A 21,740-nucleotide genomic window follows, 5' to 3' on the forward strand; every position below is an offset into this window, starting at 1 on the left:
GGATTCGGATAACTATTTTACTTATCAAATCGATACGTATAATAGTATATTCTAGCTGAAATGATCCTTTTAGGGTCTAGAAAAAGGCAAACTTAATACGATGGAAATTTTTCAAAAAATGATAAGGAGAAGGGGAAATTTCAAAATAGGAATCAACGGACCCCTAGTCCTAGGGTAGCTCTCCCTTGTTTGCTACTCTTGAAGGAGAAAGGGAGACAATTCAAGATCCTATATAGGATGGGAACCCCACACTTTAGGGCATGGGTCCCAAGACCTCCAAGGGGGCCTATATACGGTTAGGATTTGTCGCCTCCACTCTCCTGGTTTAGCAAAGTTGATTTAGATAAAATAAATACCTTGGTTACACCTAATGTTATGTTAAGTGTATTTAATTTACTTGTTGATTAAGGAAACACTAGCTTTACACTCCACTCATTCAAGAGATGGATTTTTCATCTCTAGTCTATCTCATCAGTGCTCAGAGATGGCCTCCCTCCTCGATATTTGGTGGAAGAGTGTGAAAGCAGTGCAATCCTCTACATGGAGGATCTGAACTCCATAAAATTGCCCTTTCATTTGACAAGATTGAAATGAAATAAAACGAAATCTCTCATATTATACCTTAAGTATTATTTCATGAAGCTTCTTATATTTCCAAACACCAATGATTATATTATATGTGGACAAAACAAACTAGAGATATACAAATCAGAAGCTTGCTACATGTAACATGCCCACAGTAATAAGTTATTATGAATATATAACAAACCAATCAAATCAAAGCTCTTAATTCACTACTTCTAATTGTTCTCAATTAAGAGTTTTTTTTTTTTTCCATTTTGCTTACTTAAGTTGGGCTCAAACTTTTGTTTGCCTATTAAGTGGCAAATATTTCAGTTGGCCCAATTTTATGAACTTGAGATATTACAAAAAATCCAAAATTAAGTTTCTAACCTTTACTAATTAAGCTGAAATGTGTTCTGAAGTAAATGCCCTTTCCCCACTCAAATTAACATATTGCCCCTAGATTGAAGTTCCCTCCCAACATCTCTCTCTTGATCTCTCTCAACATCTCTCACATTCACTGTTCACACTAGTCATTCTTCCTCCTCCGACTCTGGCTACCAGACTCCATCGCCACCAACCGCTGCTAGTAGTCAACACTAGTGACATCTGTCACCTGTATAACCCGCAAACGCACCACCTCTCAACATCTCTAACCTCTGCAAAGCACTGGGCAACTTCCACTAGCAATTGTGTGAAGCACCACCCATCAATCAGCACCACCATCGTGTCCCTTGTGGGCTACAGGGTCTTCGATCATGTATATCAACTATGGTCACACCAAAACACCAATGCACACAAACACAAGCAACCTAGGTGCTGGGGGTACAGTGTGCACACCTGATGCTTGACGAAACGCCTATGTGAGCACCGTGTGTGCACACAGGCATACCACGATTGCAAAGCCCCCACAAGAGGCCTCAATGCAAGCCCAATGGCCCCCTGGCCCCCTTCTCGCACGCAGGCTCCTCCAGCAGGCCCCAATGCTAGACCAGCAACCCCCAAGAACCACCCCCACCCCTCGCGCGTGTGCCCAGCCCCCCACCTGAGGCCCCAATGCCCCCCCTCCACATGCTTTTTTACTCTCTTGCATTGTTTTATTGTAGTTCAGACAAAAGTTTTCTTTCTTTATTTAGCAAATTCTGCTTCATCACATTGTTTAGTATGATGGTTAATTACCCTTAGGGTAGGAAGCTTGGTCAAATTTTGCCATGCTCATGTCCATCTTCCACATAGTTATGGCTTAGTTATTTTCTAGCATATAATGAAGCTAATGTAGAAGATGGACACCCTCAATAATTATAGGAAATAGGGTGTTAAAGGAAAAACCTTTGTTTTCAGCCAATTAGGAAACTTCCAGGTTTGACATTGAAACACATTGGACTTCTATAATACTCTTTGCGTGTGTTTTGATGTATCTTTTCAATGGCAATTTTACCTTGGAGGTGAATAACTAGTCTCCAAAACCAGTTTAGGGACTGTTGAAGGTGAGCAACTGATTTGTAGAGGGAAAGTAGAACTCCTTTATGATATATGTCTACAATTGTTTCACAGTCAACGGTTAGATTTCAATACTTAGACTAAATACTCACATTGTCACAGCAACTATCCTAATTCAATCCTAGGATGATCCAAATTGCAAAATAAAAGTTTTTAATTTTAATTTGTTGCAATAAGGTACTCTTTAGGATCAACATAGTGCCACTTCCAATTTTTAATTTGTTGCAATAAGGTACTCTTTATAACTTGCTACTAGTTTTTTATATGTTTGTTTGATTCATTCATGTCTTTGGTTGCTATCACAAGGGTTTAACTAACTTTAAATGACTTCAATTTTGTTCCCACCTCTCTGTCAACCTATCTACTTGATGCATCCAAAAATGGTTCAGCCATCAAATTCCTACAAGACAGACGTTAGATGTGGCCCGACCGCATAGTCGGGTGGCCACCTTCGGAGGCTAATTTAGTAATGGATCACCACAAACTCGATGTGATCCTTTAGTTTATATAGAGTTTACCTGTGGTTCTCAACAATTAGATCAATCCTTGCCTCCTTTTTGCATCCACCCGATCATAGGGTTTTACCCTTCTTTCGGAGGTAATAGTAAGTTACCTTCTTTAACACGATTGCTCATTCCATATTGGTATTGGTTACCTTCTGGTGTACGATCGTGCATCCCCAATTCCACGGGATCACATCTCTTGTAACCGTTAAGGTTCCTTCCTCCTTATGTTATTTACTGGTTTGAACTATGGACCGGTTCCAACTGGGTTTCTTGACCCGACCGTGGTTGAACCCATCCACGACCAGAGTCCATGACCCGACCGCGGTTGGAACCGGTTTGGTGTTATTTTATCCTCATCATGTACTAAAGATATTCTGATTATGTTGCAAGGGCTGAATCGGGATACTCATTGGCAAGCAGGTTACTGTCCTACGCAAAACAGCCAAGCAATGTCCCCATAAATCTTTTTGTCATCCCTTCATTGTTTCAGACATAACACGAATTGAAACTTAGAAATTTTGTTTCATTTGGACTATCTTCCATTTTTTTGTTTGCAATTGTGAAATATGGTAGTCTAATGCATTTATTGTGTTTGTGAGTGTAGGAATATGGTAGTCTAATGCATTCATTGTGTATTGTGTATTGTGTTTGTGAGTGTAAGGAAATGGATATTAATGTTGCAATCCAATTTGAACTCGGTAGGAAGTTGTTTTCAAAATTTTTAAATCCTGACAAATATTGCCATATTGATATGCTTGAAGACATCTAAAATAGCATTTTGTGGGATGTCCCAGTTGGTCACAATGTGACCTTCAAAGTGAGAGGGCTTATTGAATCTGGGAGAATTATTGATGTGAACAGGGATGATACACTATGTGATATATTTAGCAAGCAAGAAGGGGGTGTGTATAGATTTCAAATTAATGAATTAAAATACAGACCCTCAACATCCCCTACCTATGCTATAAACAACTTCTTAAATGATGTTATTTGTCAGAGAAGAAGACCCTTCAAATCAGATGACATTGGATTTAGGTCATCAACAAGTCAAGAGGAGCAACACAACATAGTAGGTACTAGCAGGACAACATCAATTGCCCCCATAAAACTGACAATGTAGATATGGAAGAGGATGCATCGACCCCCAACCTCCACCATCAACAAGTGCTCCACCTAGTCAATATGAGTTCAAGGTGGGTGATAGGTTTGATGATCTCTATGCTTTCAGGGCATCCTTGGCAAATTATGTTGAGCAAGAAAGCTTTGAAAGACAGTTGACAAAGAATGAGAAGTGTAAGGTACTTGCAAGGCCGCAAATGCAATTGGAGACTATATGCATTGAGGACCAATGACAATGGTTAGAGTATTGTTGTGAAAAGATACAACCCACTGCATGAATGTAAGAGGAAGCGAGTACAAACTGAGGTATGTAGAGTTGCCTTTATTTGGTTACATTTAAATCATGTATATAGTAATGTACATTGAGTCAACTTATGTATATTTGTATATAGGGAAAGCGAAGGATCACTAGGGCCTTGACAAGGTCCCTACAAGATGAAGTATTGATTAGGAAGCGTAGATCTAGGAAGGTACGAGAGAAGAAGAGGCTTCCATGTTGAACACCTGCTGCCTCAATTTTTCCACATAGACTTGAGTTCATGGTTGGAGACACATTTGATGATGTGTATGCTTTTAGGACTACACTTGATAAATATGTGAAGCAAGAGGGTTTTCAAATTGGATTATGGTCCACAATGAAAAATGTAGGGTTGTCTCCATTTGCAACTTGAACGGCTGCCCTTGGAAGATTTATGCAGCAAAGATTGACAAAAACAATAAGACTGAGTACAAAATGCAAGTGAGGACCTACAACATGAAACATACACGTCTGAGGCAGGGAGTTGATGATTCTATAAGAATAATGTCATCTTATTACATAGCATTCACATATTTTAGTTGAGAACATCGAGTCAACTTGTAGGTGGTTATAAGTACTTCAACTATTGTGGTCCACTGGTGGGTCGTCTAGAATAGTTTCAACTTACATTATATATGTATATTTCGGTAGAGTGGCACACAGGGGAGGCAAGTGTCTGAGAACATTAGCTGGAGAAGGATGGATTCCTCTTCTTCTATTCAACAAAGAGTAATTGAGAAGAGGAAGGCACATAATCGTAGAAGGGAGGGACAGAGGGCAACAAAGGAAGCGACAACAAAGACGATAGGTTTCCCATCCCATGATCATCTTTGTTGTTTTATTGTGGGAGCAAAGTACCAAATGAGGCCAACCAACCACTGGAGGAGCAAAGATATGTTCTAGATAGTAGCTACAATTTTCATGTATGAGTCAAAGTTGGTTTTGTTAAGCTGTACATAAACAACTCAGAACTCACATTTTATTATACTGGTTGGTTTAATTGAGTTGTACTAGTGTTGTAGATAAACAATGCAAACTCACTGATTGTATTTACCAAACACTTCACTTTTATTTTTCAGTTGTACTAATCATTGGCTAGTTCTACAAATTCTAATGGGTTTTGTTTCAGCCAGAAGGTGAGTAATTAATTTTTATCTAAAATTAAATACTCAATGGAGAGGCCAGGAGTAACAAGAATAGGTCAAGAGTTGCAACAGGGTAAAATTCTTTGAAACATGATTAGCATGGGGATCCATATCAATATAACAAACAAATTTGAAAAATGGAAGAAGAAAAAAAAATGATAGTGGGACACTAAAAACAAAACCCATTAAAAGAACACACATGGAGCATTGTCCTTATCAAAATTAAGTCCACACAGGATGGGGGACTCTCACAGGCATTTTGTCAAATACCTAACAAGGTGTGGTTGTATTGAAATTTTGCATATGGTAAGGGTATTTAGGTAAATGTAGGTCCATTTAAGTGCACAGTGAGTTAAGATGTAAGTATGTCAAATATAACACTTAAAAGCAGGATCTGGGATCTCACAAGCATTTTGTTAAACACCTAGTGTGTTGTGATTAAATTGGAATTTTGTATATAATGGGTAAGGGTATTGTCCATTTAAGTACACAATAGAGTTAAAATGTGGGTTGTGTTGTGTAAAAAGTTGGTGAGAATGTGGGGTATTACCTTGCGTTAACTCCCAACGTGGGGTATTGCCTTGGGTTAACTTCCAATGTGGGGTATTACCTAGATTGTTTCATCTTCAACATAAGCCTTTCATTCTACTGTTGTTCTGTGTGCAACAAAGTAGATTTAGGGTTAGAATGAAGAACATCAGTGCCACAATGTCTCCCCTCTCATTTGGTGCTTGACATTCAAGTTTGGTTTAAAATAATGATACTTAATGGGATATGCAGTTATTCTGTTGCCTCTATTACTGATTTCCATTTTATAGTAGCAACAAATTCTTTGGTATTGTTCTTTATCTTTCATCTGTTACCAGTCACGTATTCATATGTAAATGCAATGAAAATTGGAAGATTATTGAGCTCAAATATTGGAGGATACATTTGAAACTGATTCAAAATCTAGTTGCATTGATTATGTTCTCTCTTATAGTGGCACCATATGTTTCAAATGGTTCTTTGCAACTCCATTTGTTTCTAGTCATTTATTGATATGTAATGCAACAAATGTTGGAAAATTATTGTGTGTAAAATACGCAAGTCCATAAATAGGCAGATTTGTTTCTAAGCAATTATGATGATTAGATGAATTTATTTGTTTCATCTAAGGTGAAGATACAACATTCATTAGTGGGTTTTGCAATTTGTATGTAAAAAAAATGGGTTATACAATTTCTATGTCCTGGAATTTTTTTTTTTTTTTAATTTGATTTCTTTTTATCAGATGAGGATACCACAAAATGTGCATGTTTACTTGCTTCCTACTAAATGCATGTGGAGTGTACTTGAGCTTAATCCATGCTTACTTGTTTTCTACTAAGTGCATGTTTAGTTGCTTCATGTGACCTTTATGTCACGTATGGGATATTCAATAGCATGTTGTGCTTCAATTTTATCCTCTGTGATATTGCTTGTCAAATTCAATAGCATAATTGAGGGTCTTTAGTTTGATTACAATTTACTATTATACTGAAGTCCTTTTTTAATGGTGCATGCAAATGGATCTAAATTACTTGCTGCAATTTGAATGGAACAAGAAGTCTCATAGGGCGCGTTTGATAACACTCTGAAAGAACGTTTCTGGCGTTTTTTTAGTCTTTAAGAATGGAAGAACGGATTAGAAGTGTTTGATAAAACGGTTCATTCTTCTGTTCTTAAAGAACGAACCGGCATTAAAATTGGTCTTAAGAACACTCTTTACAGAACATCTAAAACTTGTTTTTCTAAAAGAACAAAAACAAAACTCAGAAATCATTCCCGATAAAACCCCAGCTGTGTTCACGCAGGGTTCAAATATAGCTTCTCTATAGCTCTCAAAGAGGTTTGAAGGTCTACAAACCGGCATCGCCTCCACGGTATCTTTCGTCTCCTCTAGTTCTTCATCTCCTCAATGCTTGCTATGGATTTGGTTGCAGGTAGAGTCGATATAGGGTTCTAATGAAACCTTGGAAGGCTTGGATGCCGGAGAACACCACTCGTCCTCTGTCTTTGTTCCGATAAGCGATTGCTTCCCTTGAGTAAGTTGATTTCACTGTAAAAAAATTTCTCTCTTCTTTGCTTACGATCAACTCCCCATTTTATTTGGCAGTTCATAGCAACAAATGCTACTTAGTTTCATCATCAACAACCTCTTCTCATTGGAGTAAGGTAAGAAATCAAAACGATTTGGTTTCATGTGTAGTGGCTTAACTGGGTACTTGATTTTTCTAAATGCTCTGCTCGTTGGATAAGATTTTTTTCCTTCTTCCTTCTTCTTTTTTTTTTTTTAATCTAAATGGTATTGCATACATGTTATAGATTGTGAGTATAATTCTAATTTTTATATTTTGAATAGCTATAATGGCACAACCTACTAAGCCAAAGAAAGAGACTGCAAATTAGTCTGATAAAGAGGTCAAAGTATTTATTGAATTGATGCTTGAGCATGTCAACCTTGAGAACAAGACAACTACAATATTCCAGAAGCATGCATGGAATGATATCCACCAAAGGTTGGAGGTTGCCTTGGGTCATCCATTTATGAGAGAACAACTTCGAAACAAAATGAATAAGTTGAGGTTAGAGTATAGTGTCTTTAAGTCAATTCTAGATACTACAGGATTTGGCTGGAACTCAGAGACAAAAACAGTCACTATGGATGATGAAGAAGTGTGGGACAATGCTATTAAGGTACATGATGGTAGTTCCAGTAAATGTTGATATCAAAGTAGTTTTTACTAACAAATTATCGATACTCAGGTTATTATACCAATCAAAGCTAATTTATATTTTGTTTTAATATTTAGGAACACCCAGAATGGAGTAAATTTAGGAAGAATGGTATACCATACTGGGAAGAGTTGCAACAAATATTTGGAGAACATTATGCTCGAGGAGACAGAAGGAAGAGTCAAGCATCTAAACCTATAGCAATAAAAGATACTAGAGATTATGACTCTCTAGATGAATTGAACACAGTTACACCTCCAAATCCCACACAGAAACGCACTATTCAGGTGGAGGTTGATGAACCTATTGATGTTGAAGTACAACAGAATAAGAGCCATCCAAATAGGACACCAACAGCTAAAAGGAGGAGTATTGGGACATAAGCTAGTAGGTCATTGGCAATAGTCAGTAAATATTATTTCTTGGAAGATGGAGAAGGAATCTCGTGCAAAGGCTGGAAATGTTGCTCCTACTACTACATCAATCGACTTTAGCATTGAGGCATGTTAGATTATCTTAGACAGCATTGAAGGAATATCCAAAAAAACTTACCAAAAGGTACTACAGTGGATGTGGGATGATGCAGAGTGGAAGAAAACATTCGTGACAATTGTTCCAAAGAGGAGGAGTTGGATGATTGACATGTTGCAATAGGATGTAGTTTAGGCCTTTTTGATGATTGGTTTAGGAATATTTTGATAGTTAGGCATTAGCCATTCCTTTTGGAGTTGGATACCCATTTTTTGTATGGTATTCATATTATAGTAGTCATAATGATGTAGAGTTAGAGAATGACTGCAGGTACAAGACATGACAAAAATTAGATTTAGATATTCCACATGATATAGATAGGCAGAAGGGCACAATGCTAACAAAATGTCCATTCTTTTTGTGATGTAGATGAGCACAGTGTTGACAGGATGACCATTCTTTTTGTATATATAATGTGTAATGTTGACGTAGGGAGGTTTCCTTTTATATGTACTTAGAGTGGGGAGGGTATGTATGTATTTTTTTTTGTATGTATGCTCCACTTATTGATGCAAATGAAACTTGTTTTGTACAAATGTATGTAAATGTGTTACTTTCGATGTTGTATGTTGCACACATTTGAACATGTTAGTGATAATATTACAATTAATTATTCATGTTGTGCTAATGATTACATATTTAACAATGACATTTTTCTAATATTAAGCCCATTAACTTATCATTATTTCTATGAAAATTGACGCTATCATCTTCATATGTATTTTGTCTCTTGATGTTTGAATTGCAATCATGTCAAGTGATTTAGATAGAAATTCTCTATCATCTGATGAAGATGATAGTATAGTCCTTTTGTGGCTGGTACCCGTCATTAGTTATTTGATTCCTAGAAGGGAACCATGTAGAGATGGCCGGCATCCAGGACCATTATTTGTACATGAAATTTTTACAAGCCATGCAGATAGATGCTATCAAGAATTTAGAGTTGAACGACATGTTTTTCAGAACATTTGCACATTAGTGATACATCAAGGATGGTTGAAAGACAGTCAATATCTCAAGGTTGATGAACAAATTGCAATGTTTATGTTAATAATAACCAAGGGCTTTAGTAGCAAGGATGTTCAAGAAAATTTTCAGCATTCTGAAGAGATTGTCACTCGATTCTTCCGGATTGTATTGAAGGCTATGAGGCAATTAGCAAAAGAAAAAATTCAACCACCAGCATTTCATCAAATTCCAGAAAAAAATATGTACAAATCCAAAGTGGTATCCCTACTTTAAGGTAACAAATAAACAACTTAAAGCTTACATGTATTTATTTTATGTAATCATTATAGTTATAATTACACATTCATCTAATGTAGGATTGTGTTGGTGCAATTGATGGGAGTCATATTAGTGCTGTAGTACCTAGAGAAGAAGAAGGAAGATATAGGAATAGAAAAGATATTATCACACAAAATATGATGTGTGCGTGCACCTTCGACATGAAATTTACATTTGTGTATGCTGAATGGGAAAGTAGTGCAAATGATAGTCGAATCCTTGAACAAGCACGTAGAAATGCAAGTTTGTAGTTTCCACATCCGCCACTTGGTAATGATGGGCTTCATGTTATATTTGATTATTTTTCATATTTTCATGCATTTGATTTTATGTAATTATGTGAGTATTTCACTTTGTAGGTAAGTACTATCTTGTTGATTTGGGATATGCCAATCAGTTGGGGTTCCTTGCTCCATTTAGAGGTGAGAGGTATCATCTACCAAATTACAAAGGCTACAGATGAAGGCCTAGAACAGCTTATGAGATGTTCAATTATCGACATTCTTCTCTTAGAAATGTTATTGAGCATAGCTTTGGCTTTGTGTTAAAAAATAGATTTAAAATCTTGAGAACAATGCCTAATTTCCCGATTGACATCCAAAGTGATATTATAATTGCTTGTTGTGGACTACACAATATCATCCGTGATGAACAAATTGGAGATGAAGAATTTGTTGACCTATGGGAAGATGATAAGGTAGTTATAGATGAATTGAATCCAGATCATCATGAATACATTGAGGGAAATGAAAATACGAGTCAAAGAGATAGTTCCAATGCAATGAGTATAATTAGAGTTAACATTGCTAATCAACTAGTTAGAATGCATGGAATGAATGAGATACAAATGTAGCTCTACATGGTATTCTCTTTATATGAACTTGATTTAGGAAATGTTGTTTATTATGTACTTGGTTAAAACATTATAAATGAAAACTAAGCTTATGTACTTCTGTAATGAAGGATAATATTATGTATTTATTTGTTTTGACCTTCATATTTCTTGGAGCTTTTTACGTGTGGGTCCCCTTAGTAGGCCATAAGCTAATGTTGGGTCTCTTTAATGCAAAATATTACTTGTAGGTCCCAACTATATTAACACCTTTAAAATTTAAAGAGCTTCAAGTATATTTAGTGAAATGGTATGGTGCCGTTTCAAACACCTGCAAAATGGCACCATCCCGTTTTAAAGTTTGAAGGGGTAGTGAAACGGCATAGTGTCGTTTTGCAAGACTTTGAAATGGCACCATGTCGTTTCAAATTTTAAAGGGCAACAATTAGTGAAACTGCATGGTGTCATTTCACAATTACACAGAACAGCACCATGCCATTTTAATTTAATTTTTTTTCTCCTTTCCTCTAGTATGTGTTGGTTTAAAAAAATAGTCATCGGATTCATCAGCACTAAGGTACCTCCATCGAAGGCTTTACTAAGTTGCTTCAAATTCATGTAAATTGAAAGTGTATTTCAAACACAGCTAAACTAATTGATAAACGTAAATGCATAAATAACATGTACATAAAGGCTTTGCTTCAAAATTTGGCTTTTGAAAAAAACTATAAAAAATACATACCAAATATTCATTAAGAGGATCCAACATTAATTTGCATTAAGGGGACCTAACATTAGTTCATGGCCTACTAAGGGGACCCACACGTACAAAAATCTAGTTCTTATTTGTTAATCCAAGTTTTTAATTGGTTTCATACACATTTGAATTTGGTATCCATATTTAATGTGGGGTGTGAATTTAGTCATATTTATTGTTTTAACTATAAATTTTTGTAATAAGAACATATTTCCTGTAACAGTTTTATCAAACATCCATATGTTCTATAAACATTATTTTTCCATTCTTGGAACAAGTTTATCAAACACCAAATTGTTCCTGGAATACTTTTAGAACAAGTTTATCAAACGCCTATTTTCAAACAAAAAATGTTCTTTATGCATAGAAACATGTAAAAATGGTTTTACATAAGAACTGGTCTCCTTGGAACGGAAACATTACCAAACACATACATAGAAAATGAGTTGACCTAGATACGTATTCTTATATTGAGTTGGTTACTGACATTTATGACACTATGCTTAATCATGTTGAAACCAGATATAAGGTGGAGTTCAGAGTTACGACTCGTCTTGCATGTGGGAATTCATTAAATTTCATAGATGGCCATTCATTGACTTGGATGCTCACATTGGCCCAATTGGATATAGTAAGGTTGGACATGGTAAGGGTCCAAGTCAATGATGTAACATTTGGTACAACCAAAAAAATCCAAATACACCATTAACGGATTGGATGGTAAAATCATACGATGGAGCAATCCTCCCCCCATACTTAGATGACTTTGGAATGTTGAGACCACCACCACAAATCAATATAGTGCAGCCCTTGCATACTATAGGATCCTACTCACAACTTGGAGATAAGAGTGTTGATGAACATCAAATATATCTATAAACACCATAAAGTCCATAAAGTGCATGGGATTTGAGTTGTACCTATGTGGATTTCATTTTATTTCTTTCTTTGTTTGAGTGTAGGGAGACAATCGTACTCTTGTTGAGTGTTCTACTGGAATTTGATATCTGTAATGATAGTTTAATCATAAGTTTGAGTTGTGGATTTGAGTTTTACCTATGTAGATAGTAAATTTGTACTTGAAAATTAATGTTGAATATTCTGAGGCATTCCTAGAATCCACTTGATCATTATATAATCTATGATCTCCCAAGTGAATCCATTCAATAGATTTCAAATTTTCAGTATCATGCATCTCATGAATCTACATGAACCCGTTTAAAAACATTATTTTCAACCAATAAAATTCCAGTGCATATGATGTCACTTATTCATTTTGGCCTGAAACTGTGACTACTTGGTGATCTTGTAGTTTTGCCAACCCCGGTTCCAAGGCTTTGCACTATCCGTGTTCGTCCGGGCGCACACCGGCGTGGTGGGTGAGTCTCTCAGCGGGAATTTTTTGCATCCACAAGGTTTCGATACCCGAACCTTGCTTAAGCGGACCAAGCTACTTACCACTTGGACCAACCCCTGTTGGTTATCTTGTAGTTTTACTAAACAAGAGAATGCACCTTTTTTTTTTTTGTGACATGCATATATGGTTATGTTGACAAATCCCTTCAAAGAATTGTCTAGGAGATAATTTGTGAAGTCAGTAGATATAGAATAGAAGATCTAGTGGATTTGTTTGGTGATTTCAATTCTATATTATCTTGCATGAAAAGGTAGGGAGAAATTGTAGGCGGTGGAAGGAACATCCAGGCATTTAGAGTATGGTTATAGAGTGTGGTTTGATCGGGAAGGGTTGTTAGGCAATAGGAGGAGAGTAGGAGGATAATATAAGATATAGATTTTATCAAGCCTTTTCCATTCATAAGTGGCTTCTGATGTATCCTAAAACTCAAGTGTTCTCTAAGGTAGCTTTGTCGTCTGATCCTACCTTAAATTATATGATCACTGAATAGATTTCTATACTTAGGGAATCCGAAGCTTGAGCAGCATAGTACCCTCTCTAATGTTTGCTTAGCTGTAAGGAAATATTTGAAGAATTCATCTATAAAACACCCCTGCAAAATTCCATTTATTTGCAATACCACTTGTGGATTGCATCATTACATATTCTGAATTTCTATATTGACAACATTCTAGGCCAAAAATCCTACATTTACATGGAGAACTGCTAATAAGGCTTCATATATGTAAGTGGATAAAAACAATCATTTAATTAGAAAATGATGAAAGATCAGATTTCTTCCAAAATCTTCATCTCATTGAAACAATTACATCAGTTAAGCAAGTACATCAAGTGATTATCTACAATCAACCGACTTTGACAATGCATCCATTATGATTACATCAAGTGATCCAAAAACCCACCCCAACTACCTAGTCCATGCACCACCACATAATACAAACCTATACCTACATTCTTCATTAAGGATTAATCATTTTTCATTTTGGCTTGGTCATTCTTGATTGAGGCTTGATCATTTCTTCATTAATAGTATTTCATTCTCCAGTTGCTTTACTCTTCTCTTCAATAGCTTAAAAGTATCTTTTTCTACTCCTCTAGGAGAGGGAAGTACAAAACTTTGTGTGCTTGCTTCTCCAACTGGATTACACCACTTAAAAAACCCATAGCCATGAAGAAAACTTTTGCATGATTGATAAAGCCTATCAAGATGCTCATCTGCCTCAGAAATCTTGAAAGTCGCTTTCCTCCCACATTTGTAATTGGTGTTCTTATACTTCAGATAGTTACTTTGACAATCATTGACACTGGAAGTCAACATCCTACAAAATGTTCCCCCTCCCCCACCCCCACCCCCACCCCCAAAAAAAAAATTAGAAGAGAAGTAGTAAAGCTCTAAATAATACAAAATATATCAAAACACAAGCAAAAAGTATTATAGAAGTTCAATGAGTTTCAATGCCAAACCTGGAAGTTTCCTAATTGGCTGGAAATATAGGTTTTTTCTTTTAACACTCTGTTTCCTATGATTCATTGAGGGTGTCCATCTTCTACATAAGCTTCATTATATGCTAGAAAATGACTCAGCAATAATTATGTGGAAGATGGACATGAGCATGGCAAAATTTATCCAAGCTTCGTACCTTTAGGGTAATCAATACTAAACAATGTGATGACCTTTAGGGTAATCAATACTAAACAATGTGATGAAGCAGAAATTTGCTTAAAAAAAAAAACAAACTTCCATCTGAACTACAATAAAACAATGTAGGAGAGTAAGGAAACACGTGGGGGGGGGGGGTTAGGTGGGCCGTTGGTCCAGCGTTACGGCTTGCTAGAGGGGCCTGCATGGGGGGGGGTCAAGGGGGGGCCACTGGGCCTACGTTGGGGCCTCCTATGGGGGCTCTGCGAGCGTGGTGTGCCTGTGTGTGCACACGGTGCTCACATAGGCATTTTGTCGAGCTGCACACTATACACCAAGCACCAGGGTTGCTTGTGTTTGCGTGCGTTGGTGTTTTGGTGTGCCAAAGACCCATGACCATACCTGATATACACTATTGAAGACCTTGTAGCCCACGAGAGACATAGCGGTGGTGTTGATCAATGGTTATACTTTACACAGTTGCTGGCGAAGGTTTCCTAGTGCTTTGCAGAGGTTAGAGATGTTGAGAGGTGGTGTGTTCGTGGGTTATACTATTGACAAAGGTCGCTAATGTTGACTACTAGAAGTGGTTGGTGGCTACGGAGTCCAGAAGTAGTCGGAATCGGAGGAGGAAGAACGGTTGGTGTGAACAGTGGATCGCAAGAGAGATTAAAGAGAGATACATTGGGAGGGAACTTCAATCTAGGGCCAATATAGTATTTTGAGTGAGGTAAGGGCATTTATGTCAAAACACATTTCAGCTTATCAGTAAAGATTAGAACCTTAACATTGAGTTCTTTTGTAATATCTCAAGTTCATAAAATTGAACTAACTGGAATATTTGCCACTATATAGGCAAACATGAGTTTGGGCCCAATTTAAGTGGGCAAAAATGGCAAAAAAAAAAAAAAAATTCATTGCAACTCTCCTCACATGCAGGCCTGCAATTCAGGGGGGTTCGACACAGCGCCCGCCCCCCGGGTCTTCCCCACGCGCCCCCACCCGCCCTTGAGTTAATGTTGCCAACATGAAGACCATCAATCGAGAAATTTCAGAATCACAAGAATCTCGGTTCGGTTCAAACTTAGTCCTCCACGTGTTAGACCAACCAAGTCAAGGTTGGTTGGATAAATACAAAGGTTGAATAATAAGGGCCAAGCGAGATTCACCGGACTCTACTCACATGATCGGTGGGCTCAAGGACTAAGCTTCACACAGCCCCTCAAAGTCTTGAACAGCTTGAGCTAGTCGGTTCTAACTAGTTGCCAACATGAAGACCATCAACTGAGAAATTATGAGAATTACTGCAACTGTTGCTTTGACATCAGCCATTTTGATTTGATGATTGCTTAGGCTTTGAATCTTGTCTAGAAGTATTAGAAGAAAGGTTATTTGAAGGAAGAAACGAATAAGAGAGGGAGTTATATAGGTTTATTTGAGCGTGCGAAAGGATAGTGTTGTGAATTGCGTGGGAGAAAATCAAAAGGAAAACAAAATCTCTTTTACCAAAGTGTCCAAGCATTTGTTTCTTGGTTCCTAAGTCTTTTGAAAGTGACTGTATCATATATAACTCAATTCCTAGAATTCCAATCCTCTCCATCTTGCGTTGTCACCGGTACTGTTCATGGCGATGAGTGAACAAATAAAATCTCAATCACTGGATTGAAAGGCTAAAACGGATTCCAGAATACAAGTTCAAGTATAAAGACTACGTGTGATCTTATCGATTCTTTTTGAATAGAGCAAATCACATAAACTCCACCTGAATTTACAAACTATTACTGTTACACCTAAAATCCATTATATTACAAACATTCTCCATGCCTAATTCCGCTAGTTTTTAATTAAAAAAACATATTTACTGAACCAGATTTGGATAACTATTTTAGTTTCAAATTCGGAAACAGATAGTGGTATATTCTAGCCGAAACCGATACTTGTACAGGTCTAAAAAAGGGCAAACCCGATAAGATGGAGAAATTTCAGAAGACCAAGAGGAAATTTAAAAAAATCAAATGGGAATCCACAGCCTCTTAGTCCTATGGTAGCTGTGCCACTGTTTGCTACTCTTGACGGAAACAATTCAAGGAATCCGGATCATCATCCCTCGACGAGTTTTTCCACCACAAAAACGGTGGCTCCACCTTTGAAAAAAAAAACACTCCCATCACTACCCCTGGGCCCCCCTGTATTTTGTGGTAGTAAGCCGTCGGGGAGCACTGTCGCTGATCCAGACTCCAATTCAAGACCCTAGATAGTATGGGGACCTCACACTTTGGGGCATGGGTCCCAATACCTCCAAGAGGCCCATATGTGGTTAGGATTTGTTGCCACCACTCTCTTGGAAGATTTTTTTTATGTTATGTGAGTATATTTAATTCAAGTAAACATTATCTTCACACTCCACCACTCATTCAAGAGAGGAATATGATTGTTCATCTCTATCAACATTATCATGCTCAGAGATGGCCTCCCTCAATATTTGATGAAAGCATATGAAGATAGTGCAATCCTCTATATGGACGATCTGAACTCCATTAAATTGCTCTTTCTCTGACAAGATTGAAATGAAATAATATTATCTACTTACAAACACGAATGATAATATTATCTATTTACAAAAGAGACTAGAGATATACAAACCAGAAGCTTGCTACATGTAACATGCCCATAGTAATAAGTTATCATTAATAACAACCTAATAAAAGCTCTTCAATTCACTACTTCTAATTGTTCTCCATAAGTAGTAAGGAAGGTTGATTCAGACAACCCACGAGATTTATCGCAAGCCTCCTCACATGCAAGCCTGCAATTAGGAATGCAACGCTGAACACAAGATCTGCGCCCTTCACATGTCGTTTCACACGCCGGCCTGCAATTAGGCATGCACCGGTCTACACAACCGTCTTGATGAACAGCTTGAGTTGATGCTGCCAACATGAAAATCATCCATTGAGAAATTATGAGAATTGCTGCAACTTTTACTTTGTTTTCAGCCATTTTGGTTTTGATGATTGCTTGGGCTTTGAATCTTGTTTAGATGTAAAAGAAGAAAGGTTCCTTGAAGGAAGAAACGACGGAAGAGAGGGAGTTATATATAGCAGGTTTGTTAGAGCGTGTGAAGGGGGGAGTACTGTCAAGTGGCGTGGGAGACAATCAAAAGAGAAGATCACTTTTGCCAAGAGTCTAAGCATTTGTTTCTTGGTTCCTAAGTATTCTACAGATGAGGCCATTTAAGGTTTTCCCACACTATTGTAGGAAAGCGCCAAACGAAATTTGCCTGGAAAGACTGGGGAAAGAAATCTGAATTGGAAAGTGATTGCTTCATAACTCAATTCCTAGCACTCAGATCCTCTCCATCTCGCGTGTACTGTGACGACAATAAAATTTCAATAGCTGGATAGAAAGGCTGAAACAGATAGGCTGTAACAGGGCCAGACTGGGCCGGGCTTTTGCAATCTCAAACCCAGCCCTATATGTTCTAATCTTAGCTCATTTCCGCCCTGGTCCTAGTTCAAGGCCAAGGATTATTGTCCCTATTCCTAAGCCCTATAGAGCCAAGCCAAGCCCATTCTCACCGTAATTGGCCCTAATTGGGCCAGGACGGGATGGGTTGGCCCTGATTGGCCCCGACCTCGATTGGGTCCTAATTCCGACCATGATTGACCCTTTCTTCTTGGCCCTGATTGATCCTGATTGACCCTTTCTTGGCCCTGGCCTTAATTGACTTTGTCCCTAGCCTTAATTGGTCTTATCCTTGACTTAAAATATCAAATGTAAATTTATATAATAATAATAATAATAATACATAAAAGTATCACAAGTAAACTAAAAATAAAATTCATAGAAATATAAGATTATTCAAAGCTCCTACAAAATGATAAAATAGTCAATAAGTTGATAGTGTTGCTTTAAACATAAATAAATTCACACTCCATAATTTTATGACTCAGAATCCCCCCTTGAAAACCTAAATCAACCAAAAAAACCAAATCCAAAACCCCCCATAACAAAAAAAAAAACAAAAATTTTTTTGGGGTGTTTTTTTTGGGTGAAAAGAGGAATTACTCCCCCCTTGTTTTTTTTTTTTTTTCCTCCCCCCCCCCGCTCCCCCCCCCCCCCCCCCCCCTCTTTTCTTCCCCCCCCCCCCCCCCTTGCCTCCCCCCCCCTCTCCCTCTTTTTTTCTCAACTAAACCAAATTGAATAAAGCTCTGACCGAGGGAAAGAAAATCGAATTCACTCAAATTGGTGATATTACCTAAAATATTTTCAAAATAAATGAAACTTATTGCGGAAACCAAACGATTGGAATTTTGTCCATTATAATTCAAAAAAATGAAGTTTAGTGAAGTAAATCAACGATAATTTAGTATTGGTATTTTTTTCATAGTTAAAGAAAATGATATTTTAGTTACAAACACAACTATCCATCCTTAATAAATTTTTCTGAAATATCACATTGGAGGTAAAAGAAAGATGTCAATATTCATGATGAGAAGTTGAGGTGTAAATTTGTTAAATATTAATTCTCTATATACTAGTTTTTATTATTTATAATATATTATCTCGCCTTAGTCAAAAAAAAAAAAAAACAAAGTCAATGTCTTTTGGAAACTAAAAATGACTTAGTTCGAAAAATAAAAATTACCTTAAAAAATAATATAAAAAAGTGAACTCATATATAGTTTAATATGATCAAAATGACTGAAGGTCAAAATCGAGACTTATAGTTATATCAATATTAATATGATGATTAGGGTAAAAATCTAGTATATGATTAGGTTCAAATTAACATTAAGACTAAAGCCAAAATTAGGGTCAGGACCACGGCCAAAATAAGATGGATGCTTACTACATTGGTAGTAATGAGGATATAATTTATTTTTATTAATTTTCTACAAAACATGATCATGTTTTAATAAAATTTGGACACTTGTCAAGTATTCACCCATGTGGATTAAAATTAATTTATCTCCATATGGGTGGAGGGTTTAGACTCAAATTAGGGCCAGGATCAAAGCCAAAATCATGGGCCTAGATCAATGCCAAGATCAAAGCCAAAATCAGGGCCAAAATCAGGACCAAGATTAGGGCCAAAATTAGGGCCAATCAGGGCCAAAATCAAGGACGGGCCAGGATGGGCTGGGTGGGCCAGAAAGTAATCCCAAGCCCGCCCTTAGAGCCAAAATCTTTAGCCCAAGCCCTATTCGGACTTAGGGCGGGCTTAGGGCAAGCGGGTCAGGGCCGCTAGAGTCAAACTTGCACCCCTAGAAACAAATTCAATCTATCTAGAAATGGCTACAACAGAATCAGTCCATTTTATTTTTCTAGGACTACGAAGGTGACTGCCGAATCCTCTAGGCAGTCCAAACAACCTATCAAGTCCTCTAATGGACCTGGTTCTGTTGCTTCCTCCTTTACTGAGGAGAACCTTCCGCTAGCCATCCAACGCTTCGACTTTCCTTCCTCGTACCATCTTAGGGCCCCCACTTTTGATGAGAGGGTTAATTCGATCCTTCCTGGCAAATTTTCCTTGTATATAGATACTCTGAAAGCGGAGTTCGCTTTCCCTTTCTTCAATACTTTGTTTTCTGATGTTCTAAATCATTGGGACATTTGTCCCGAAATGCTTCTTCCCAATAGCTGGCGTCTCATCGTCGGCTTCTTGGGTTTATGCTTTGAACTTGGCATCATACCTTCTCTTCCTCTCTTTGTACATTTTCATGTTCTTTCTCTTTCCCATCCTCCTGGCTGGGTTGTGCTTTCCAAGCGCAACAAAGTTGAGCTTGACTGGTGGGGCAACATTCTTGCCAAGGGAACTTGCCCTTCCAATCACAAAGGGTGGCGCAAGCGGTATTTTTTCTGCCGAGCGCCTCAATCAAACCTTAACTTCCCGACCACCTGGAAACTGTACACTTCATACTCTGAGGGCAACCGGGTCCCTCAACTATCCAAAGAAGACAGAGCTGTTGTCAAGAAGATCAAGTCAATTCCATGGTATCAAGAGATACATGGATATGAGATGGAATACAACTCCATTCTTCAATACTGGGGGTTGGCTCAACGTGAGCTTTCTAACTGCCATGTTTCGCTTTCTTGAATATATTGTGAACTTTTTCAACTTTCTGACTTTCGTCTTTCTTTGTAGTGCCTCCAAGAATGAATCCAAACAACCTTCGGGTGAATCCAGACAATATTTGTTGTGACTGTAGAGCAACGGTCTCCTCAAGCATTGACTGCAGAACATGTGGCTTCTATGCCTCCTCTAGACCCCTTATAAGGGTATTAGAAACTTGAAGCCAGTGGTTGAGGCTTCGGGGAGAGGGAAGAAACCGATGGTAGAAGAGGTCGAGGCCCCATCTCCCATTCGAACCAAAAGGAAGCATGACTCAATCGATGCTTTTGCCCCTAAGAAATCCAAAAAGAATAAGGATTTAGGAGATCTTCGTCCCTCAGTGGTCGTTGACGGAGACAGACCGAGTCACGCAAGACCACGAGAAGGCTGCCGAGTGGAGCTCTCTCGGCCTTATGCCTGCCGATCGGCAGGCCTTCGAAACCCTGCAAGACGACACTCTGGTTCGTCTTTCCACGAGGTATTACTTTTCTTGAGTTTTTCACTACTTGCTTTGTAATCTCTCCTGGGATTTTTTGATAATCCTCCTACTTTTCCTAGGAATGTTGTGGTGAGCTTCTACCAACACATGGAAGCATTGAGCCGAGTTGGTCGTAGTGGCTCCTTGCTGCAGACCTGTGAAGAAAATTTGGCGAATGCCAATTCTGAAGTTGACCGGTTGAAGAAAGCAGCCGAAGAGTCAAAGGAGGAAAATGACAAGGCCATTAGTTCTTTGAGGAAAGAACTTGACTTGTCGGTCAGTCGTCTGCCTGCTGCCGAACTTGAAGCCAAGAAGCAGAAAAATCTTGCTACCGCATGAGCTGAGAGCCTTGAGTTTCAAGCCAAGGATAACGAACGTCTGAAGAAGATGGCGGTTCCCAGCAAACCTGAACATCTTTCACAAGATCTTCGGAGGGATTGCATTCGAAAGTATCTAAATAGCGTTCCTTTTACTGACCGATGGGTTCATTCAACCTTCAAGCTTATCGAGAGGGGCAGAATGATGTTTGGAAAAAGATTCTTGAATTTAACCCTTCCTTTGACACAACTCCCTTTCGAGCGTGTGTCACAAGGAAATCTTTGAGAAGCTTGAACTGCCTTTCCCCAATTGGGTTTGGGAAGAAGAGGATCCCATTCCAACAGATCTAGACATCGAGAAGTATCTTGCTGATTCGCCGCCTCTTCTCCGAAGAACCTCAGAAGCCTGCCTCAAACAAAGATCCTTCGGCCGAAAATGTTAAAGACCAATAGGAAGCTATCTTCTTTTTTTGTGTGA

At 38.0% G+C, this 21,740-nt stretch overlaps 2 protein-coding genes across 2 annotated transcripts; both read left to right on the forward strand.

Annotated features, from left to right (window-relative positions):
- Positions 1 to 7,595: 7,595 nt before the first annotated feature.
- On the forward strand, positions 7,596 to 8,272 carry LOC149011102 (uncharacterized). The gene is made up of 2 exons (XM_089162560.1): positions 7,596 to 7,850; positions 7,967 to 8,272. Exons 1-2 carry the CDS (start codon positions 7,596 to 7,598, stop codon positions 8,270 to 8,272), a joined length of 561 nt encoding a protein of 186 aa, XP_089018686.1.
- An 898-nt stretch (positions 8,273 to 9,170) lies between these two features.
- Positions 9,171 to 21,284, forward strand: LOC149011103 (uncharacterized). The gene is made up of 5 exons (XM_089162561.1): positions 9,171 to 9,647; positions 9,746 to 9,950; positions 10,067 to 10,136; positions 10,263 to 10,404; positions 21,099 to 21,284. Exons 1-5 carry the CDS (start codon positions 9,171 to 9,173, stop codon positions 21,282 to 21,284), a joined length of 1,080 nt encoding a protein of 359 aa, XP_089018687.1.
- The last annotated feature ends 456 nt before the right edge of the window (positions 21,285 to 21,740 follow it).

This window comes from Hakea prostrata, chromosome 7, assembly GCF_041222555.1.
Source record: "Hakea prostrata isolate BN-2017 chromosome 7, UWA_Hpros_2, whole genome shotgun sequence".
Taxonomy (NCBI): Eukaryota; Viridiplantae; Streptophyta; class Magnoliopsida; order Proteales; family Proteaceae; genus Hakea; species Hakea prostrata.